The 24102-nt window shown below is 47.7% G+C and overlaps 1 protein-coding gene across 5 annotated transcripts in view; it reads right to left on the bottom strand.

Moving 5' to 3' along the window:
* Nucleotides 1-348: 348 nt before the first annotated feature.
* The window catches only part of LOC106560529 (phosphatidylinositol 3-kinase regulatory subunit gamma), a 376411-nt gene continuing 352657 nt past the window's right edge, over nt 349-24102 (bottom strand). For 3 of the 5 annotated variants that reach the window (XM_045687848.1, XM_045687850.1, XM_045687849.1), the window contains exons 2-10: nt 18445-18559; nt 15350-15448; nt 12764-12944; nt 11701-11826; nt 9049-9191; nt 8386-8562; nt 4687-4761; nt 1927-2100; nt 353-1290 (exon numbers count right to left, since the gene is read on the bottom strand). In XM_045687848.1, the coding sequence (XP_045543804.1) occupies nt 1077-1290; nt 1927-2100; nt 4687-4761; nt 8386-8562; nt 9049-9191; nt 11701-11826; nt 12764-12944; nt 15350-15448; nt 18445-18559 (1304 nt within the window). In that variant the 3' untranslated portion in view covers nt 353-1076. Of the gene's footprint in view, nt 1291-1926; nt 2101-4686; nt 4762-8385; nt 8563-9048; nt 9192-11700; nt 11827-12763; nt 12945-13320; nt 13326-15349; nt 15449-18444; nt 18560-24102 lie in introns of those variants that run through there. The other 2 variants (XM_045687847.1, XM_045687851.1) reach the window with 2 other exon arrangements.

Raw genomic sequence — 24102 nt, 5'->3', positions numbered from 1 at the left:
ATGGTGGACTTTTCTCTCCTCATGCCAACTTTGGTCTCTGTACGGACTATAACATCGTGATTGTAACGTTACCGTAACTTACAATGTGTCAAAGGAAATAGGATCCAGCCAAGCAAGAAAACAAACTCACTCCATCTCCGCTTAATATAAAAGCAAGCTTTTTTCTTTTAAGACTACAAAACCTTTTTTTTCTCCCACATGTGGCCCCTTTCGACTATTCCCTCCCTTCCACTGTCCTCTTCTATCATCCTCCCCATTCTCCTCTCCTCTCCTCTCCTCTCCTCTCCTCTCCTCTCCTCTCCTCTCCTCTCCTCTCCTCTCCTCTCCTCTCCTCTCCTCTCCTCTCCTCTCCTCTCCTCTCCTCTCCTCTCCTCTCCTCTCCTCTCCTCTCCTCTCCTCTCCTCTCCCCCCAACCCTTCAGCAGCAGTCTATATGGAGGAACACTCTGAACAACTGTCCTTCATTTGTTATGCTACATTATTTTTGCTTCTCATACGGAGAGGGACAGAGAATACTCGACATCATCATCATCATCATCATCATCTCTTGCATTTAGCAAACAAGCAGTAAACTAAATAAATTGTCCAAATGAAAAAAATTAGGAAAACAAATTCTGCAAAAAAGAAAAAGGAATGAAATAAAATAATCATTTGGGCAACAGACGGACGACGGGAAACAAAGCCTTAGAATGGAGTGTTTTCATGATGATGTTTTTCTGTAAAAGAGTCCCTGCTGGAGTTTAGGTCACCTGAAACTCGGCTCTTCTCCTTTCCTTCCGTTTTTTTCACATTCACAAACATTTAAAACTTCCTTGTGCAAATCAAGCAGTCTTTACAAAGAATGCCCTCCAATTGTTCTAGTAAAAATATATATAACTCCAAGGTGGCTGACGTGTGTGTTGCAGCAAGTGTTTATGTTGCTTTTTTTCCCTCTCTCAGGTGTTTTTCTCAGGTTCTGGGTACTAGTTTGGATTATGAGGCTGACTCCTGTACCCCCCAACCCCATCCCCCTGTCACCTCATCCCTCCTGGGGCTGGGTAGGTAGGGTGGGTAGTCTGTTGGGGCTCTGGGGGGGGCTCATCTCCGTGGGGAAGGGCCAGAGGAGGAGGGCATCTGTGTGTAGACAGGGTAGGCCAGGCGGACGTTGAGGGAGTCATTGTGCTGGACCAGGGAGGTCTGGTGGTAGTGCAGGACTAGGTCTTTCAGAGAGCTGTACAGGTTGTAAGGTTCAGCGAAGCCGTAGCCCTTCGGTGTGCTGAAAATCACACAGTGCTTCACCTCACCCTCCACACTGCAGAGACGACAGAGAGGTGTTAGACTAGTCTCACTGAAAACAGAGCAGTTGGACACCTGCTTATATAACAGCAGTTTTTCACACACTCACAGAACATATTGAACTACCACAACTTAGAAACAATTACCATGGTACATCATCAGTACAGAGACTTATTCACTAGTAAATATTGAGACACTTACACTACGGAGCATGCATAGCTAGTATAGACTTTAGTACTTACACTACGGAGCATGCATAGCTAGTATAGACTTTAGTACTTACACTACGGAGCATGCATAGCTAGTATAGACTTTAGTACTTACACTACGGAGCATGCATAGCTCGTATAGACTTTAGTACTTACACTACAGAGCATGCATAGCTCATATAGACTTTAGTACTTACACTACGGAGCATGCATAGGTAGTATAGACTTTAGTACTTACTCTACAGAGCATGCATAGCTCGTATAGACTTTAGTACTTACACTACAGAGCATGCATAGCTCGTATAGACTTTAGTACTTACACTATGGAGCATGCATAGCTAGTATAGACTTTAGTACTTACACTACGGAGCATGCATAGCTAGTATAGACTTTAGTACTTACACTACAGAGCATGCATAGCTCGTATAGACTTTAGTACTTACACAACAGAGCATGCATAGCAGCCTTTCTTGCTACTCTCTCTAATGAGGAAAGCTCCGTCAGGTTTGCCCAGTAGGAGGTCTTCAGACTGGGTTCTGTTCAGATCTCCTACAAACCAGGTCTTTTCATCATAGTGTGGCAGGTTGTCATCCTCCTCTGTACTGACAAAGTACCCTCTACAAACACAGGAGAAAGAGACAAGCATAGGGTTTAGCAGGGATTCATTTTAGTTGATGGATTTATGATGTAGCCAAAATATCAAATGAGAATGAAGGCTCAGATCTACAGTGCATTCGGAAAGTATTCAGACCCCTTCACTTTTTCCACGTTTTGTTACGTTACAGCCTTATTCTAAAATTGATTAAATACATTGTTTTCCTAAGCAATCTACACACAATACCCAATAATGACAAAGAGAAAACAGGTTTTTATTTTTTTTGGCCAATTTATAAAGAATAAAAAACTGAAATATTTATTTACATAAGTATTCAGACCCTTCGCTATGAGACTCGAAATTGAGCTCAGATGCATCCTGTTTTCATTGATCATCCTTGAGATGTTTCTACAACTTGATTGGAGTCCACCTGTGGTAAATTCAATTGATTGAACATGTTTTGGAAAGGCACAGACCTGTCTATATAAGGTCCCACAGTTGACAGTGAATGTCAGAGCAAAAACCAAGCCATGAGGTTGAAGGAATTGTCCGTAGAGCTCTGAGACAGGACTGTGTCAAGGCACAGATCTGGGGAAGGGTACCAAAACATTTCTGCAGCATTGAAGGTCCCCAATAACACAGTGGCCTCCATCATTCTTAAATTGAAGAAGTTTGGTACCACCAAGACTCTTCCTTGAGCTGGAAGAGCCTTGGTCAGGGAGGTGACCAAGAACCCGATGGTCACTCTGACAGAGTTCTAATGTGGAGATGGGAGAACCTTCGAGATGGACAACCATCACTGCAGCACTCCACCAATCAGGCCTTTATGGTCGAGTTGCCAGACAGAAGCCACTCCTCAGTAAAAGGCACATAACAGCCCGCTTGGAGTTACCAAAAGGCACCTAAAGACTCTAAGACCATGAGAAACAAGATTCTATGGTCTGATGAAACCAAGATTCAACTCCTTGGCCTGAATGCCAACATCATGTCTGGAGGAAACCTGGCACCATCCCTTAGGTGAAGCATGGTGGTGGCAGCATCATGCTGTGGGATGTTTTTCAGCGGCAGGGACTGGGAGACTAGTCAAGATTGAGGCAAAGATGAACGGTGCAAAGTACAGAGAGATCCTTGATGAAAACCTGCTCCAGAGCGCTCAGGACCTCAGATGGGGGTGAAGGTTCACCTTCCAACAGGACAACAACCCTAAGCACACAGCCAAGAGAACACAGGAGTGGCTTCGGGACAAGTCTCTGAATGTTCTTGAGTGGCCCAGCCAGAGCCCGAACTTGAACCCGATCGAACATCTCTGGAGAGACCTGAAAATAGCTGTGCAGTGACGCTCCCCATCCAACCTGATAGAGCTTGAGAGGATCTGCAGAGAAGAATGGGAGGAACTCCCCAAATACAGGTGTGCCAAGCTTGTAGCATCATACCCAAGAAGACTCGAGGCTGTAATCACTGCCAGTACTTCAACAAAGTACTGAGTAAAGGGTTGGAATACTTATGTAAATGTAACATCTTTTTTACATTCGCAAAAAAATCTAAAAACCTGTTTTTGCTTTGCCTTTATGGGCTATTGTGTGTTGATTGATGAGGGGGAAAAAATGATTTAATACATTTTAGAATAACGCTGTAACGTAACAAAATGTGGAAAATGTCAAGGGGTCTGAATACTTTCCGAATGCACTTTACATTCCTGCAACATGAATATAGTGAAAAGATGACTATTGGGAATGAGCAATGCCAATGTGAAGTATATTGCTACAGTATGTCTACATTACAGATAGAATGAGCCTTGCAGTGTGAGGCTGTGAGGTTGGGGGGCTGTGAGGCTGTGAGGTTGGAGGGCTGTGAGGTTGGGGGCTGTGAGGTTGGAGGGCTGTGAGGTTGGGCGCTGTGAGGTTGGGGGGCTGTGAAGCTGGGAGGCTGTGAGGTTGTGAGACTGTGAACCTGGAGGGTTGTGAGGCTGGGGGGATGTGAAGCTGGATGGCTGTGAGGCTGGGGGCTGTGAGATTGGGGGGCTGTGAGGCCGTAAGCCTGGGGGGCTGTGAAGCTGGGGAACTGTGAGGCCTTGAGGCTGTGATGCCATGAAGCTAGGTTCTGTGAGGCCGTAAGGCTGGGGCGGCTGTGAAGCTGGGCGGCTGTAAGATCGTGAGGCTGGGAGGCTGTGAAGCTGGGAGGCTGTGAAGCTGGGCGACTGTGAAACCGTAACACTGGGGTGCTGTGAAGCTGGGGAGCTGGGAGTCTGTGAGGCTGGGGGGCTGTGAGTCTGGGGGTCCGTGAAGCTGGATGGGTGTGAAGCTGGTGCGCTGTGAAGCTGGTAGGCTGTGAAGCCTTGAGGCGGTGAGGCCGTGAAGCTCGGAGGCCATGAGGCTGGGGGGCTTAGAGGCTGGGAGGCCGTGAGGACTGGAGAGCTGTGAGTCTGGGGGACCGTGAAGCTGGGTACTGTGAGGCCTTAAGGCGGTGAAGCTGGGGGCCGTGAAGCTGGAGTACTGTGAGGCCTTAAGGCAGTGAAGCTGGGAGTCCGTGAAGCTCGGTGGCTGTGAGGCTGTGGAGCTGGGAGGGCCGCGAGGATGGGAGGCCGTGAGGCTGGGCTCTGAACACTTACTCATCTGTGTTCTCGTTCTTGATCCCCAGCCACTCATTAATTCGTTTCTGACGCACTCCTTTGTGATTGAGCCAGCTGCAGAGAGAAAGAGCGAGAAAGACAAAGAGAGGAGAAAGAGATAATGAAAAGAGAGAAGAAATTACTTAAAAACGTTGAGTTACAGCCCTTCTTTCGTTATGCACGTCATTCCTCCATTTAACAGAACAGATGACAAAACGCATTTAATTACTAGCACTCCCACAACCCTTCTGAAGACATCTATGTATAGAAACGAGGCAGGCCTGGTAATGCTAGGTAATGCTAATGCAGGATTCCTAGAACCCATGGTCTTTCTATCCCCAGGCAGCCCAGGGACTTCCCTACAGAGAGTCTGCTGTAGCTAAGAGGAAGCACAAGCTTAATATGGCAGCTCTCCAGTTAACCCCGTAGGAGCTCCAGGTAAGCTGTCTGAGTTACTTACCCAAGGTACTGGTCCCTACTACAACCTTACAGTGTGTTAACTCTTTACTCCGTCATAGACTACTTACCCAACGTACTGGTGTTACTCAATGTTAACTCTTTCCTGTCTGAGTAACTTACACCAGGTACTGGCCTCTCTAACCCCCCGCACATTGACTCTGTACCGGTACCCCCTGTATATAGCCTCCGCATTGACTCTGTACCGGTACCGCCTGTATATATCCTCCGCATTGACTCTGTACCGGTACTCCCTGTATATAGCCTCCGCATTGACTCTGTACCGGTACCCCCTGTATATAGCCTCTGCATTGACTCTGTACCGGTACCCCCTGTATATAGCCTCCGCATTGACTCTGTACCGGTACCCCCTGTATATAGCCTCCGCATTGACTCTGTACCGGTACCCCCTGTATATAGCCTCCACATTGACTCTGTACCGGTACCCCCTGTATATAGCCTCCACATTGACTCTGTACCGGTACCCTCTGTATATAGCCTCCACGTTGACTCTGTACCGGTACCCCCTGTATATAGCCTCCACATTGACTCTGTACCGGTACCCCCTGTATATATCTTCCGCATTGACTCTGTACCGGTACCCCCTGTATATAGCCTCCGCATTGACTCTGTACCGGTACCCCCTGTATACAGCCTCCGCATTGACTCTGTACCGGTACCCCCTGTATATAGCCTCCGTATTGACTCTGTACCGGTACCCCCTGTATATAGCCTCTGCATTGACTCTGTACCGGTACCCCCTGTATAAAGCCTCCACATTGACTCTGTACCGGTACCCCCTGTATATAGCTTCCACATTGACTCTGTACCGGTACCCCCTGTATATAGCCTCTGCATTGACTCTGTACCGGTACCCCCCTGTATAAAGCCTCCACATTGACTCTGTACCGGTACCCCTGTATATAGCTTCCACACTGACTCTGTACCGGTACCCCCTGTATATAGCTTCCACATTGACTCTGTACCGGTACCCCCTGTATATAGCTTCCACATTGACTCTGTACCGGTACCCCCTGTATATAGCTTCCACACTGACTCTGTACCGGTACCCTCTGTATATAGCTTCCACATTGACTCTGTACCGGTACCCTCTGTATATAGCTTCCACATTGACTCTGTACCGGTACCCTCTGTATATAGCCTCCACATTGACTCTGTACCGGTACCCCCTGTATATAGCCTCCGCATTGACTCTGTACCGGTACCCCCTGTATATAGCCTCCGTATTGACTCTGTACCGGTACCCCCTGTATATAGCCTCTGCATTGACTCTGTACCGGTACCCCCTGTATAAAGCCTCCGCATTGACTCTGTACCGGTACCCCCCTGTATATAGCCTCCACATTGACTCTGTACCGGTACCCCCTGTATACAGCCTCCGCATTGACTCTGTACCGGTACCCCCTGTATATAGCCTCCGTATTGACTCTGTACCGGTACCCCCTGTATATAGCCTCTGCATTGACTCTGTACCGGTACCCCCTGTATAAAGCCTCCACATTGACTCTGTACCGGTACCCCCTGTATATAGCTTCCACATTGACTCTGTACCGGTACCCCCTGTATATAGCCTCTGCATTGACTCTGTACCGGTACCCCCCTGTATAAAGCCTCCACATTGACTCTGTACCGGTACCCCTGTATATAGCTTCCACACTGACTCTGTACCGGTACCCCCTGTATATAGCTTCCACATTGACTCTGTACCGGTACCCCCTGTATATAGCTTCCACATTGACTCTGTACCGGTACCCCCTGTATATAGCTTCCACACTGACTCTGTACCGGTACCCTCTGTATATAGCTTCCACATTGACTCTGTACCGGTACCCTCTGTATATAGCTTCCACATTGACTCTGTACCGGTACCCTCTGTATATAGCCTCCACATTGACTCTGTACCGGTACCCCCTGTATATAGCCTCCGCATTGACTCTGTACCGGTACCCCCTGTATATAGCCTCCGTATTGACTCTGTACCGGTACCCCCTGTATATAGCCTCTGCATTGACTCTGTACCGGTACCCCCTGTATAAAGCCTCCGCATTGACTCTGTACCGGTACCCCCTGTATATAGCCTCCACATTGACTCTGTACCGGTACCCCCTGTATACAGCCTCCGCATTGACTCTGTACCGGTACCCCCTGTATATAGCCTCCGTATTGACTCTGTACCGGTACCCCCTGTATATAGCCTCTGCATTGACTCTGTACTGGTACCCCCTGTATAAAGCCTCCACATTGACTCTGTACCGGTACCCCCTGTATATAGCTTCCACATTGACTCTGTACCGGTACCCCCTGTATATAGCCTCTGCATTGACTCTGTACCGGTACCCCCCTGTATAAAGCCTCCACATTGACTCTGTACCGGTACCCCCTGTATATAGCTTCCACACTGACTCTGTACCGGTACCCCCTGTATATAGCTTCCACATTGACTCTGTACCGGTACCCCCTGTATATAGCTTCCACATTGACTCTGTACCGGTACCCTCTGTATATAGCTTCCACATTGACTCTGTACCGGTACCCTCTGTATATAGCCTCCACACTGACTCTGTACCGGTACCCCCTGTATATAGCTTCCACATTGACTCTGTACCGGTACCCTCTGTATATAGCTTCCACATTGACTCTGTACCGGTACCCCCTGTATATAGCCTCCACACTGACTCTGTACCGGTACCCTCTGTATATAGCCTCCACATTGACTCTGTACCGGTACCCTCTCTATATAGCCTCCACATTGACTCTGTACCGGTACCCTCTGTATATAGCCTCGCTACTGTTATTTTATGTTATTTTTTACTTATCACTTATTTTTCTTAACTGCATTGTTGGTTAAGGGTTTGTCTGCAAGCATTTCACTGTAAGGTAAGTTAAGCCGTTCCTGTATAGTGTACTTACACAAGGTACTGGTGTTACTCTATGTTAACTCTTTCCTGTATAGTGTACTTACACAAGGTACTGGTGTTACTCTATGTTAACTCTTTCCTGTATAGTGTACTTACACAAGGTACTGGTGTTACTCTATGTTAACTCTTTCCTGTATAGTGTACTTACACAAGGTACTGGTGTTACTCTATGTTAACTCTTTCCTGTATAGTGTATTTACACAAGGTACTGGTGTTACTCTATGTTAACTCTTTCCTGTATAGTGTATTTACACAAGGTACTGGTGTTACTCTATGTTAACTCTTTCCTGTATAGTGTACTTACACAAGGTACTGGTCCCTGATCTTGCGGAGCTGGATGAGGTCAGGTTTGAGGCTGTTCATCTTCTTGTCAGTCTCTCTGTTGTCCAGAGCCTGGTCCTTCAGGTCCTGCTCCAGACTAATCTTACTGTCGTGGATCTCACCCAGACGAGACTTTAGCTTCTCATAGTTCATCATGATCCTACAAGACCGAGAAGAGGGGTGGGGGGAGAGAGGGAGGAGAGAGGGAAAGGAGAGGTGGAGGAGAAGAAGGAGGGGAGGAGGAGGGGAGGAGAAGGGCAGGAGGAGAGTGGGAGAGGAGAGGAGAGGAGAGGAGAGGAGAGGAGAGGAGAGGAGAGGAGAGGAGAGGAGAGGAGAGGAGAGGAGAGGAGAGGAGAGGAGAGGAGAGGAGAGGAGAGGAGAGGAGAAGGAGGAAGAGGAAGAGGAGAAGATGTAGGGGAGGAGAGGGGGTGGAGGATGGGTCAGGATACTGCATACTGTTTGCGTACTACTGTGCTACTACTACCATTATTCATAACTATGTCCATCACCACCACAACATAAGATTCTGTTCAAACCCTAAGGTCAATCCAGACACCACTAATCTGTACACAAACAATACTTTGCCTGACGACAAATAGAGAGTGGATTCTAATTTGAGCAAGCCTGAGCCGCCCCCCCTCCATACCTCTCAATCTCCTTGTCGTTGCCCTCCCGGTGGAAGCGCTCCATGTAGTCCTTGCTGTAGCGTTCCTGTGTGTGACACTGCTCCTCAAAGATCTTGATGGTCTCGTTGAAGGCCTCGATGGCCGTCCTCTTCATCTGAATCTCCTGAGAGGGTTAACACGATATCAGGGCCATCAATCTTCCACTCGTCAGCTCAATAATGCTGCAACCTTCCAATGAATAAAGTCTACCTATCTATCGTGTCGATTTATCCGCCTGGCACAGACATAATTACTGCTTTATCATGATTAAAATAGAACACAGTTGGTGGTAGTTACTAAGTCTGTTTTGGGTTTAGTGATGTGAGTGTAGTGTGTGGTATGATGTGCTAAGAGTGTAGTGTGTGGTATGATGTGCTAACAGTGTAGTGTGTGGTATGATGTGCTAACAGTGTAGTGTAGTGTGTGGTATGATGTGCTAACAGTGTAGTGTAGTGTAGTGTGTGGTATGATGTGCTAACAGTGTAGTGTGTGGTATGATGTGCTAACAGTGTAGTGTAGTGTGTGGTATGATGTGCTAACAGTGTAGTGTGTGGTATGATGTGCTAACAGTGTAGTGTAGTGTGTGGTATGATGTGCTAACAGTGTAGTGTAGTGTGTGGTATGATGTGCTAACAGTGTAGTGTGTGGTATGATGTGCTAACAGTGCAGTGTAGTGTGTGGTATGATGTGCTAACAGTGTAGTGTAGTGTGTGGTATGATGTGCTAACAGTGTAGTGTGTGGTATGATGTGCTAACAGTGTAGTGTGTGGTATGATGTGCTAACAGTGTAGTGTAGTGTGTGGTATGATGTGCTAACAGTGCAGTGTAGTGTGTGGTATGATGTGCTAACAGTGTAGTGTAGTGTGTGGTATGATGTGCTAACAGTGCAGTGTAGTGTGTGGTATGATGTGCTAACAGTGTAGTGTAGTGTGTGGTATGATGTGCTAACGGTGTAGTGTAGTGTGTGGTATGATGTGCTAACAGTGTAGTGTGTGGTATGATGTGCTAACAGTGTAGTGTAGTGTGTGGTATGATGTGCTAACAGTGCAGTGTAGTGTGTGGTATGATGTGCTAACAGTGCAGTGTAGTGTGTGGTATGATGTGCTAACAGTGTAGTGTAGTGTGTGGTATGATGTGCTAACAGTGTAGTGTAGTGTGTGGTATGATGTGCTAACAGTGTAGTGTAGTGTAGTGTGTGGTATGATGTGCTAACAGTGTAGTGTGTGGTATGATGTGCTAACAGTGTAGTGTAGTGTGTGGTATGATGTGCTAACAGTGTAGTGTGTGGTATGATGTGCTAACAGTGTAGTGTAGTGTGTGGTATGATGTGCTAACAGTGTAGTGTGTGGTATGATGTGCTAACAGTGTAGAGTGGGTATGATGTGCTAACGGTGTAGTGTAGTGTGTGGTATGATGTGCTAACAGTGTAGTGTGTGGTATGATGTGCTAACGGTGTAGTGTAGTGTGTGGTGTGATGTGCTAACAGTGTAGTGTGTGGTATGATGTGTTAACAGTGTAGTGTAGTGTGTGGTATGATGTGCTAACAGTGCAGTGTAGTGTGTGGTATGATGTGCTAACAGTGTAGTGTATTGTGTGGTATGATGTGCTAACGGTGCAGTGTAGTGTGTGGTATGATGTGCAAACAGTGTAGTGTAGTGTGTGGTATGATGTGCTAACAGTGTAGTGTGTGGTATGATGTGCTAACAGTGCAGTGTAGTGTGTGGTATGATGTGCTAACAGTGTAGTGTGTGGTATGATGTGCTAACGGTGTAGTGTAGTGTGTGCTATGATGTGCTAACAGTGTAGTGTGTGGTATGATGTGCTAACGGTGTAGTGTAGTGTGTGGTATGATGTGCTAACAGTGTAGTGTGTGGTATGATGTGCTAACAGTGTAGTGTAGTGTGTGGTATGATGTGCTAACAGTGTAGTGTAGTGTGTGGTATGATGTGCTAACAGTGCAGTGTAGTGTGTGGTATGATGTGCTAACAGTGTAGTGTAGTGTGTGGTATGATGTGCTAACAGTGTAGTGTAGTGTGTGGTATGATGTGCTAACAGTGTAGTGTAGTGTGTGGTATGATGTGCTAACAGTGTAGTGTAGTGTGTGGTATGATGTGCTAACAGTGTAGTGTAGTGTGTGGTATGATGTGCTAACGGTGCAGTGTAGTGTGTGGTATGATGTGCTAACAGTGTAGTGTAGTGTGTGGTATGATGTGCTAACAGTGTAGTGTAGTGTGTGGTATGATGTGCTAACGGTGTAGTGTAGTGTGTGGTATGATGTGCTAACAGTGTAGTGTAGTGTGTGGTATGATGTGCTAACAGTGTAGTGTAGTGTGTGGTATGATGTGCTAACGGTGTAGTGTAGTGTGTGGTATGATGTGCTAACAGTGTAGTGTAGTGTGTGGTATGATGTGCTAACGATGTAGTGTAGTGTGTGGTATGATGTGATAACAGTGTAGTGTAGTGTGTGGTATGATGTGATAACAGTGTAGTGTAGTGTGTGGTATGATGTGCTAACAGTGTAGTGTGTGGTATGATGTGCTAACGGTGTAGTGTGTGGTATGATGTGCTAACAGTGTAGTGTAGTGTGTGGTATGATGTGCTAACGGTGTAGTGTAGTGTGCGTTGTACGGTACCTGTGAAGTCTTGGTGTAGTCCTCATAAAGCCGGTCATACTCCTTGCTCTTCTCCTGGTATTGATTGTGATATTCTTGGAGTTTCTTCCCCACCGCGTCAATGTTGTCCTCTTTCACCAGCTGGTCCTGAGAGAAAGTAAGAGAATGAAAGAAAGAGAGAAAGAGTATTAGAGGGCGATATATTGACATTAAGTGCAGAGAGAGAGAAAGATATATATATATATATAGAGAGAGAGAGAGGGGGGGGAGTACAGGAGTGGAGGGAATAACCTGTCTGATTGTGCTTACAGAGGGAGACTTCCTATTGGCCTCATTAATTCAGGACCCATGATGCCTTGCTCAATGTGCTAAGGGGCGGAGCGCTCCGCGCTTCGGAGCGGAGGTCTCTGAGTAATGACTGGCTGAGCACGGGAGCCACGCCAGGAGAGAGAGAACGAGGGAATGAGGGAAAAAAGGAATGCAGGAGCGGCCTTTTGACATGGAGGATGTGTGTCATTTAGGCAGCATTGAGGTGCAGCATTGAGGTGCAGCATTGAGGTGCAGCATTGAGGTGCAGCATTGAGGTGCAGCATTGAGGTGCAGCAGTGAGGTGCAGCAGTGAGGTGCAGCAGTGAGGTGCAGCATTGAGGTGCAGCAGTGAGGTGCAGTAGTGAGGTGCAGTATTGAGGTGCAGCAGTGAGGTGCAGCAGTGAGGTGCAGCAGTGAGGTGCAGCACAGAGCAGGACAGGAGAGCGAGAGAGCAGAATAAGCAGGGTAATATCTCACCATGCTGTGTGAATCAACCTGCATGATGGGCAGGAAGGGAACGACCCCCAGAACTACTCAACAGACTTACTGGGGACGCACAGGAGAGGAGGAGCAGGAGAGGAGGAGGAGGAGAGGAGCAAGAGGTGCAGAGAGAGAGAGGACATAGAGAAGGACAGAGAGGAGAGAGTACAGGGAGAGGAGCAAGAGGTGCAGAGAGAGAGAGGACAGAGAGGAGAAGGACAGAGAGGAGAGAGTACAGGAAGAGGAGAAGGACAGAGAGAAGTGGACAGTAGACAGTGTGTAGGCTAGTCCGTACCTGCTGGTAGTGTGAGATGGGGAACATGAGTTTGACGTCTAGCTTGGTGTTGTACTGGGCCAGGGATTCATGTCTATAGTGATTGATCAGCTCCACAACAGAACCAAACGTCAGGGGGTCTGAGAAGCCATACTTCCCATCCCGGTGGTAGATCTTGATTAACTTGTTGTTGCCCCCTTTCCTACACACACACACACACACACACACACACACACACACACACACACACACACACACACACACACACACACACACACACACACACACACACACACACACACACACACACACACACACACACACACACACACACATACACAGAGAGAGAGAGAGGATGAGTACTTTGAAGAGGCATTCAGACTCCTATAGGTGTGAGCTCACTAGAAATAAACCAGTAATAACTACTTCAGGGGTTACTACTTGATATAAAAACAACGTCCCTCTGTCCAGAAACTCTTGTGAAAGAAGTGAGCCTGGTGTAGTGTGGTAACCTACCTCAGTGTTAGTGTGTAGTGTGGTAACCTACCTAAGTGTTAGTGTGTAGTGTGGTAACCTACCTCAGTGTTAGTGTGTAGTGTGGTAACCTACCTAAGTGTTAGTGTGTAGTGTGGTAACCTACCTCAGTGTTAGTGTGTAGTGTTAGTGTGTAGTGTGGTAACCTACCTCAGTGTTAGTGTGTAGTGTGGTAACCTACCTCAGTGTTAGTGTGTAGTGTTAGTGTGTAGTGTGGTAACCTACCTCAGTGTTAGTGTGTAGTGTGGTAACCTACCTAAGTGTTAGTGTGTAGTGTGGTAACCTACCTCAGTGTTAATGTGTAGTGTTAGTGTGTAGTGTGGTAACCTACCGCAGTGTTAGTGTGTAGTGTGGTAACCTACCTAAGTGTTAGTGTGTAGTGTGGTAACCTACCTCAGTGTTAGTGTGTAGTGTTAGTGTGTAGTGTGGTAACCTACCTAAGTGTTAGTGTGTAGTGTTAGTGTGTAGTGTGGTAACCTACCTCAGTGTTAGTGTGTAGTGTTAGTGTGTAGTGTGGTAACCTACCTAAGTGTTAGTGTGTAGTGTGGTAACCCACCTCAGTGTTAGTGTGTAGTGTGGTAACCTACCTCAGTGTTAGTGTGTAGTGTGGTAACCTACCTAAGTGTTAGTGTGTAGTGTGTAGTGTGTTAACCTACCTAAGTGTTAGTGTGTAGTGTGGTAACCTACCTCAGTGTTAGTGTGTAGTGTTAGTGTGTAGTGTGGTAACCTACCTCAGTGTTAGTATGTAGTGTGGTAACCTACCTAAGTGTTAGTGTGTAGTGTGGTAACCTACCTCAGTGTTAGTGTGTAGTGTGGTAACCTACCTAAGTGTTAGTGTGTAGTGTGGTAACCTACCTAAGTGTTAGTGTGTAGTGTTAGTGTGTAGTGTGGTAACCTACCTAAGTGTTAGTGTGTAGTGTGGTAACCTACCTCAGTGTTAGTGTGTAGTGTGTAGTGTGGTAACCTACCTCAGTGTTAGTGTGTAGTGTTAGTGTGTAGTGTGGTAACCTACCTAAGTGTTAGTGTGTAGTGTGGTAACCTACCTCAGTGTTAGTGTGTAGTGTGGTAACCTACCTAAGTGTTAGTGTGTAGTGTGGTAACCTACCTCAGTGTTAGTGTGTAGTGTGGTAACCTACCTCATTGTTAGTGTGTAGTGTGGTAACCTACCTAAGTATTAGTGTGTAGTGTGGTAACCTACCTCAGTGTTAGTGTGTAGTGTTAGTGTGTAGTGTGGTAACCTACCTCAGTGTTAGTGTGTAGTGTGGTAACCTCCCTCAGGGTTAGTGTGTAGTGTGGTAACCTACCTCAGTGTTAGTGTGTAGTGTGGTAACCTACCTAAGTGTTAGTGTCTAGTGTGTTAACCTACCTCAGTGTTAGTGTGTAGTGTTAGTGTGTAGTGTGGTAACCTACCTAAGTGTTAGTGTGTAGTGTGGTAACCTACCTCAGTGTTAGTGTGTAGTGTTAGTGTGTAGTGTGGTAACCTACCTAAGTGTTAGTGTGTAGTGTGGTAACCTACCTCAGTGTTAGTGTGTAGTGTTAGTGTGTAGTGTGGTAACCTACCTCAGTGTTAGTGTGTAGTGTTAGTGTGTAGTGTGGTAACCTACCTAAGTGTTAGTGTGTAGTGTTAGTGTGTAGTGTGGTAACCTACCTAAGTGTTAGTGTGTAGTGTGGTAACCTACCTCAGTGTTAGTGTGTAGTGTTAGTGTGTAGTGTGGTAACCTACCTAAGTGTTAGTGTGTAGTGTGGTAACCTACCTCAGTGTTAGTGTGTAGTGTTAGTGTGTAGTGTGGTAACCTACCTCAGTGTTAGTGTGTAGTGTTAGTGTGTAGTGTGGTAACCTACCTCAGTGTTAGTGTGTAGTGTGGTAACCTACCTAAGTGTTAGTGTGTAGTGTGGTAACCTACCTCAGTGTTAGTGTGTAGTGTTAGTGTGTAGTGTGGTAACCTACCTCAGTGTTAGTGTGTAGTGTTAGTGTGTAGTGTGGTAACCTACCTAAGTGTTAGTGTGTAGTGTTAGTGTGGTAACCTACCTAAGTGTTAGTGTGTAGTGTTAGTGTGTAGTGTGGTAACCTACCTCAGTGTTAGAGTGTAGTCACCCTGCATTTTGGTTGAGGCGTCCCGAACTAGGAAGGTCCCATCAGGCATGTCTCTCAGTTTATCATTCACCTCTTCCCTGGAGAGAGGGATACAGGGAGAGAGGGGGGGGAGGAAGAGAGAGAGAGAGAAAGAGAGGGGTTACACATCTGAATCCAAGGCTAGATGGCTTTAACAAGAAGGGCTGCTACCTTCCCTTTAATTATGGCAGGTAATTCACAGTATAGCCTCCCTCCCTCCCTCCCTAAACACATTGGTCTCCTTACTACAGGAAAGAAAGACAGACATCGGTGAGTGAGTGTGTGTGAGCATGTGTGTTAGGGCTGGCTGTGAGCAGAGGCAGTGGCCTGTGTCCCTCCGGTCTGCTGAAACCGTCTGGAGAAGGCAGACATGTTGGAATGCTTTACCTCATGCACACACACACACACACACACACACACACACACACACACACACACACACACACACACACACACACACACACACACACACACACACACACACACACACACACACACACACACACACACACACACACACACACACACACTACATTGCTCCAGTCTGTAGGTCTGTAGCCTATATCCCAGACAGGCTTTAGGGTCTTTCCAGCCTGTCTGAAGAGCAGCTTGCTCCCTCCGTCTGTGGGGGCAGTAAGCCTCGTCATGCTGAGGAAGCAGCCCCCCTTCCTCTCCCTTCCAGTCAGCTAACCTCTCCATGGGAGTTAACTTTAGCCTGCAGGAGCAGCTGAGGTCCTTTGTTTGTGTGTGTGAGGGGAGCTGGGGATGTGTGTGTGTGTGTGTGTTTTTGTGTGTGTTTGAGGGGCGCTGGGGATGTGTGTGAGTGTGTGTGTGCTTTTGTGTGTGTGTGTGTAGAGGGGAGCTGGGGAAGTGTGTGTGTGTGTGTGTGTGTGTGTGTGTGTGTGTGTGTGTGTGTGTGTGTGTGTGTGTGTGTGTGTGTGTGTGTAGCGGGGAGCTGGGGCAGTGTGTGTGAGTGTGTGTGCAGAGGGGAGCTGGGGCAGTGTGTGTGTGTGTGTGTGTGTGTGTGTGTGTGTGTGTGTGTGTGTGTGTGTGTGTGTGTGTGTGTGTGTGTGTGTGTGTGTGTGTGTGTGTGTGTGTGCAGAGGGGAGCTGGGGCAGTGTGTGTGTGTGTGTGTAGAAGGGAGTTGATTTGGTATGACACAGCGTTGCTCTGACACTGCTGCCCCAGGCTGAGATGAGGGGGGGTTACTTTGCTGCCAAAATTCCCTTAACCCTCTCCTAACTATACACCCTGGATGACTTTTGGTTTTGTGTGTGAGTGAGTGAATGAGTGTTTGTCTATGTGTGTGTTAGTGTGTGTGTTAGTGTGTGTGTTAGTGTGTGAGTGAGTGAATGAGTGTGTGTTAGTGTGTGTGGTCAGTGTGTGAGTGAGTGAATGAGTGTGTGTTAGTGTGTGTGTTAGTGTGTTGTGTGTAACACATTGTAAACAGTGCAGCCATTGAATAATTTAAGTAATCAGAGCATGAAACAACCCTGGGCCAAACCAGCAGGCAGGCAGACAGACAGACAGACAGACAGACAGACAGACAGACAGACAGACAGACAGACAGACAGACAGACAGACAGACAGACAGACAGACAGACTGGACTAGCCTTAATGTACACTGCTCTGCTCTAATCAGTCTACGTTTCACACTAGTCCCACTCAGACAGGTCTGTGGGCAGATAGACTTACTGTCTGTAGGTGTGTGTGTGTGTGCCTGTGCCTGTGTGTGTGTGTGTGTGTGTGTGTGTGTGTGTGTGTGTGTGTGTGTGTGTGTGTGTGTGTGTGTGTGTGTGTGTGTGTGTGTGTGTGTGTGTGTGTGTGTGTGTGTGTGTGTGTGTGCAGCTTTACTCTCAGATGTATGTGCCAGCTTTGGCTGGTGGTGCTTAGCTAAGCAGTATTATACACTCTACTCTACAGACCCAGCTGAGAGAGAGAGAACGAAAGAAAGAGAGAGGGAGAGAGAGAAAGAGAGAGAGAGAGAGAGGAAGAGAGGGTGGAAGAGAGAGAGAGAGAGAGAGAGAGAGAGAGAGAGAGAGAGGGAGGAAGAGAGGGAGGAAGAGAGGGAGGAAGAGAGTGAGATAGAGAGAGAGATAGAGAGAGAGAGAGAGAGAGAGAGAGAGAGAGAGAGAGAGAGAGAGAGAGAGAGAGAGAGAGAGAGAGGAAGAGAGGGTGGAAGAGAGTGAGAGAGAGAGAGAGAGAGAGAGAGAGAGAGAGAGAGAGAGAGAGAGAGAGAGAGAGTGGAAGAGAGTGAGAGAGAGAGAGAGAGAGAGAGGAAGAGAGGGTGGAAGAGAGTGAGATAGAGAGAGAGAGTGAGATAGAGAGTGAGAGAGAGAGAGGAAGAGAGGGTGGAAGAGAGTGAGATAGAGAGAGAGTGAGATAGTGAGAGAGAGAGAGAGAGAGAGAGAGAGAGAGAGAGGAAGAGAGAGAGAGAGAGAGAGAGAGGAAGAGAGGGAGAGAGAGAGAGAGAGAGAGCGAGAGAGAGAGGGAGAGAGAGAGATAGAGATAGAAAGAGAGAGTGAGATAGAGAGAGAGAGAGAGAGAGAGAGAGAGAGAGAGAGAGAGAGAGGAGAGGAAGAGGAAGAGAGGGTGGAAGAGAGTGAGATAGAGAGAGAGAGTGAGATAGAGAGAGAGAGTGAGATAGAGAGAGAGAGAGGGAGAGAGAGAGAGAGAGAGAGAGAGAGAGAGGGAGCGTGAAAAGGCAACGTACCTGGTATAAAAGGGATGTCTGTGATCTTGAGAGTGAGTTTGAGTATCGATTTATGTGATCCCATGACTCGACTCGAGGCTCTTTCTCTCCAAACAAACTCAGACATGCACGATACCAACACACAAGACAAACAGGACATTCTGTACACACACACACACACACACACACACACACACACACACACACACACACACACACACACACACACACACACACACACACACACACACACACACACACAGCCTTGCAGAGACACAGACACAGAGAGACTGTGTGTTGACCTTGGGTGTGTGGAGAAAGTCAAACAGAAGGAGTGCGAACGTGTGTGTGAGAGAGTGTTACCTTGATATGTCTCCCCAGTACCACTCTGCTTCCTGTAACGATCCCTCAGCCCCTTCCTTCACACCGTTGCTGCTGCTCACTGGAGTCATGGGCTTGGCCGGCTTGGGAGGAAGAGCTGCAGAGAGAGGGGAAAGAGAAACAGAGAGGGTTTCAACTACAAGGCTTCTAATCTACATGTATCAGAGCTGCAGAGAGAGAGAGAGGGGGGGGGAACAGAGAGGGTTTCAACTACAAGGCTTCTAATCTACATGTATCAGAGCTGCAGAGAGAGAGAGGGGGGGGAACAGAGAGGGTTACAACTACAAGGCTTCTAATCTACATGTATCAGAGCTGCAGAGAGAGAGGGGGGGAACAGAGAGGGTTTCAACTACAAGGCTTCTAATCTACATGTATCAGAGCTGCAGAGAGAGAGAGGGGGGGAACAGAGAGGGTTTCAACTACAAGGCTTCTAATCTACATGTATCAGAGCTGCAGAGAGAGAGAGAGGGGGGGAACAGAGAGGGTTACAACTACAAGGCTTCTAATCTACATGTATCAGAGCTGCAGAGAGAGAGAGAGGGGGGGGAACAGAGAGGGTTACAACTACAAGGCTTCTAATCTACATGTATCAGAGCTGCAGAGAGAAGGAGGGGGGGAAACAGAGAGGGTTACAACTACAAGGCTTCTAATCTACATGTATCAGAGCTGCAGAGAGAGAGAGGGGGGGGTAAACAGAGAGGGTTACAACTACAAGGCTTCTAATCTACATGTATCAGAGCTGCAGAGAGAGAGGGGGGGAACAGAGAGGGTTACAACTACAAGGCTTCTAATCTACATGTATCAGAGCTGCAGAGAGAGAGAGAGGGGGGGAACAGAGAGGGTTACAACTACAAGGCTTCTAATCTACATGTATCAGAGCTGCAGAGAGAGAGAGAGGGGGGGACAGAGAGGGTTACAACTACAAGGCTTCTAATCTACATGTATCAGAGCTGCAGAGAGAGAGGGGGGGAAACAGAGAGGGTTACAACTACAAGGCTTCTAATCTACATGTATCAGAGCTGCAGAGAGAGAGAGGGGGGGAACAGAGAGGGTTACAACTACAAGGCTTCTAATCTACATGTATCAGAGCTGCAGAGAGAGAGAGAGGGGGGGACAGAGAGGGTTACAACTACAAGGCTTCTAATCTACATGTATCAGAGCTGCAGAGAGAGAGAGGGGGGGTAAACAGAGAGGGTTACAACTACAAGGCTTCTAATCTACATGTATCAGAGCTGCAGAGAGAGAGGGGGGGAACAGAGAGGGTTACAACTACAAGGCTTCTAATCTACATGTATCAGAGCTGCAGAGAGAGAGAGAGGGGGGGAACAGAGAGGGTTACAACTACAAGGCTTCTAATCTACATGTATCAGAGCTGCAGAGAGAGAGAGAGGGGGGGAACAGAGAGGGTTACAACTACAAGGCTTCTAATCTACATGTATCAGAGCTGCAGAGAGAGAGGGGGGGAAACAGAGAGGGTTACAACTACAAGGCTTCTAATCTACATGTATCAGAGCTGCAGAGAGAGAGAGGGGGGGGAACAGAGAGGGTTACAACTACAAGGCTTCTAATCTACATGTATCAGAGCTGCAGAGAGAGAGAGGGGGGGGGAACAGAGAGGGTTACAACTACAAGGCTTCTAATCTACATGTATCAGAGCTGCAGAGAGAGAGAGGGGGGGGAAACAGAGAGGGTTACAACTACAAGGCTTCTAATCTACATGTATCAGAGCTGCAGAGAGAGAGAGGGGGGGAAACAGAGAGGGTTACAACTACAAGGCTTCTAATCTACATGTATCAGAGCTGCAGAGAGAGAGGGGGGGAACAGAGAGGGTTACAACTACAAGGCTTCTAATCTACATGTATCAGAGCTGCAGAGAGAGAGGGGGGGGAAACAGAGAGGGTTACAACTACAAGGCTTCTAATCTACATGTATCAGAGCTGCAGAGAGAGAGAGGGGGGGAACAGAGAGGGTTACAACTACAAGGCTTCTAATCTACATGTATCAGAGCTGCAGAGAGAGAGGGGGGGGGGGAAACAGAGAGGGTTACAACTACAAGGCTTCTAATCTACATGTATCAGAGCTGCAGAGAGAGAGGGGGGGGGGACAGAGAGGGTTACAACTACAAGGCTTCTAATCTACATGTATCAGAGCTGCAGAGAGAGAGAGGGGGGGGAACAGAGAGGGTCTGTCTGTCTGTCTAACAGAGCTGGGCTGTCTGTCTGTCTAACAGAGCTGGTCTGTCTGTCTGTCTAACAGAGCTGGGCTGTCTGTCTGTCTAACAGAGCTGGTCTGTCTGTCTGTCTGTCTAACAGAGCTGGTCTGTCTGTCTGTCTAACAGAGCTGGGTTGTCTGTCTGTCCGTCTGTCTAACAGAGCTGGTCTGTCTGTCTGTCTAACAGAGCTGGGTTGTCTGTCTGTCTGTCTAACAGAGCTGGTCTGTCTGTCTGTCTAACAGAGATGGTCTGTCTGTCTGTCTAACAGAGCTGGGTTGTCTGTCTGTCTGTCTAACAGAGCTGGTCTGTCTGTCTGTCTAACAGAGCTGGGTTGTCTGTCTGTCTAACAGAGCTGGGTTGTCTGTCTGTCTGTCTGTCTAACAGAGCTGGGTTGTCTGTCTGTCTGTCTAACAGAGCTGGGTTGTCTGTCTGTCTGTCTAACAGAGCTGGGTTGTCTGTCTGTCTGTCTAACAGAGCTGGGTTGTCTGTCTGTCTAACAGAGCTGGTCTGTCTGTCTGTCTGTCTAACAGAGCTGGGCTGTCTGTCTGTCTAACAGAGCTTGGCTGTCTGTCTGTCTAACAGAGCTGGTCTGTCTGTCTGTCTAACAGAGCTGGTCTGTCTGTCTGTCTAACAGAGCTGGTCTGTCTGTCTGTCTAACAGAGCTGGTCTGTCTGTCAAACAGAGCTGGTCTGTCTGTCAAACAGAGCTGGGTTGTCTGTCTGTCCGTCTGTCTAACAGAGCTGGTCTGTCTGTCTAACAGAGCTGGGTTGTCTGTCTGTCTGTCTAACAGAGCTGGTCTGTCTGTCTGTCTAACAGAGCTGGGTTGTCTGTCTGTCTGTCTAACAGAGCTGGGTTGTCTGTCTGTCTAACAGAGCTGGGTTGTCTGTCTGTCTGTCTGTCTAACAGAGCTGGGTTGTCTGTCTGTCTGTCTAACAGAGCTGGGTTGTCTGTCTGTCTGTCTAACAGAGCTGGGTTGTCTGTCCGTCTGTCTAACAGAGCTGGTCTGTCTGTCTAACAGAGCTGGGTTGTCTGTCTGTCTGTCTAACAGAGCTGGGTTGTCTGTCTGTCTAACAGAGCTGGGTTGTCTGTCTGTCTAACAGAGCTGGGTTGTCTGTCTGTCTAACAGAGCTGGTCTGTCTGTCTGTCTAACAGAGCTGGTCTGTCTGTCTGTCTAACAGAGCTGGTCTGTCTGTCTGTCTAACAGAGCTGGTCTGTCTGTCTGTCTAACAGAGCTGGTCTGTCTGTCTGTCTAACAGAGCTGGGTTGTCTGTCTGTCTAACAGAGCTGGTCTGTCTGTCTGTCTAACAGAGCTGGGTTGTCTGTCTGTCTGTCTAACAGAGCTGGGTTGTCTGTCTGTCTGTCTAACAGAGCTGGGTTGTCTGTCTGTCTGTCTAACAGAGCTGGTCTGTCTGTCTGTCTAACAGAGCTGGGTTGTCTGTCTGTCTGTCTAACAGAGCTGGGTTGTCTGTCTGTCTGTCTGTCTGTCTGTCTGTCTGTCTGTCTGTCTGTCTGTCTGTCTAACAGAGCTGGGTTGTCTGTCTGTCTGTCTAACAGAGCTGGGTTGTCTGTCTGTCTGTCTAGCAGAGCTGGGTTGTCTGTCTGTCTGTCTAACAGAGCTGGGTTGTCTGTCTGTCTGTCTAACAGAGCTGGTCTGTCTGTCTGTCTAACAGAGCTGGGTTGTCTGTCTGTCTGTCTAACAGAGCTGGGTTGTCTGTCTGTCTGTCTAACAGAGCTGGTCTGTCTGTCTGTCTAACAGAGCTGGTCTGTCTGTCTGTCTAACAGAGCTGGTCTGTCTGTCTGTCTAACAGAGCTGGTCTGTCTGTCTGTCTAACAGAGCTGGTCTGTCTGTCTAGATCCCCATCACAGCAGCTGACAGAACATAGAGACAGGTGCACGCCACACCATTGGCCTACATGACATGACTGGGTGTACGACAGACAGACAGACAGACAGACAGACAGACAGACAGACAGACAGACAGACAGACAGACAGACAGACAGACAGACAGACAGACAGACAGACAGACAGACAGACAGACAGCGCAGTTGGAGCAGACTGAGTTACAGTTGGAGCAGACTGAGTTCCAGACTGAGTTACAGTTGGAGCAGACTGAGTTACAGTTGGAGCAGACTGAGTTACAGTTAGAGCAGACTGAGTTACAGTTGGAGCAGACTGAGTGACAGTTAGAGCAGACTGAGAAACAGTTGGAGCAGACTGAGTTCCAGACTGAGTTACAGTTGGAGCAGACTGAGTTACAGTTGGAACAGGCTGAGTTACAGTTGGAGCAGACTGAGTTACAGTTGGAGCAGACTGAGTTCCAGACTGAGTTACAGTTGGAGCAGACTGAGTTACAGTTGGAACAGGCTGAGTTACAGTTGGAGCAGACTGAGTTACAGTTGGAGCAGACTGAGTTACAGTTGGAGCAGACTGAGTTCCAGACTGAGTTACAGTTGGAGCAGACTGAGTTACAGTTGGAGCAGACTGAGTTACAGTTGGAGCAGACTGAGTTATAGTTGGAGCAGACTGAGTTACAGTTGGAGCAGACTGAGTTCCAGACTGAGTTACAGTTGGAGCAGACTGAATTACAGTTGGAGCAGACTGAGTTACAGTTGGAGCAGACTGAGTTACAGTTAGAGCAGACTGAGTTATAGTTAGAGCAGACTGAGAAACAGTTGGAGCAGACTGAGTTCCAGACTGAGTTACAGTTGGAGCAGACTGAGTTACAGTTGGAGCAGGCTGAGTTACAGTTGGAGCAGACTGAGTTACAGTTGGAGCAGACTGAGTTACAGTTGGAGCAGACTGAGTTCCAGACTGAGTTACAGTTGGAGCAGACTGAATTACAGTTGGAGCAGACTGAGTTACAGTTGGAGCAGACTGAGTTACAGTTAGAGCAGACTGAATTACAGTTGGAGCAGACTGAGTTACAGTTAGAGCAGACTGGGTTACAGTTGGAGCAGACTGAGTTACAGTTGGAGCAGACTGAGTTACAGTTGGAGCAGACTGAGTTACAGTTGGAGCAGACTGAGTTACAGTTGGAGCAGACTGAGTTACAGTTGGAGCAGACTGAGTTACAGTTAGAGCAGACTGGGTTACAGTTAGAGCAGACTGAGTTACAGTTGGAGCAGACTGAGTTACAGTTGGAGCAGACTGAGTTACAGTTAGAGCAGACTGGGTTACAGTTAGAGCAGACTGAGTTACAGTTGGAGCAGACTGAGTTACAGAGCAGACTGAGTTCCAGACTGAGTTAGTCATTCACTTCTCTCTGCAGCAAAGAGAGAGAGGGGAAACTTGATATTAAACCGAGTCTGGTCCACTAATGAAAACCAGTTCCTTCAGACAGACAGACAGACAGACAGACAGACAGACAGACAGACAGACAGACAGACAGACAGACAGACAGACAGACAGACAGACAGACAGACAGACA

The sequence above is a fragment of the Salmo salar genome, chromosome ssa10, assembly GCF_905237065.1.
Source record: "Salmo salar chromosome ssa10, Ssal_v3.1, whole genome shotgun sequence".
Classification (NCBI taxonomy): domain Eukaryota; kingdom Metazoa; phylum Chordata; class Actinopteri; order Salmoniformes; family Salmonidae; genus Salmo; species Salmo salar.
The sequence above is the reverse complement of the archived record's forward strand: the minus strand, read 5'-3'. Positions and strand labels throughout refer to the sequence as shown.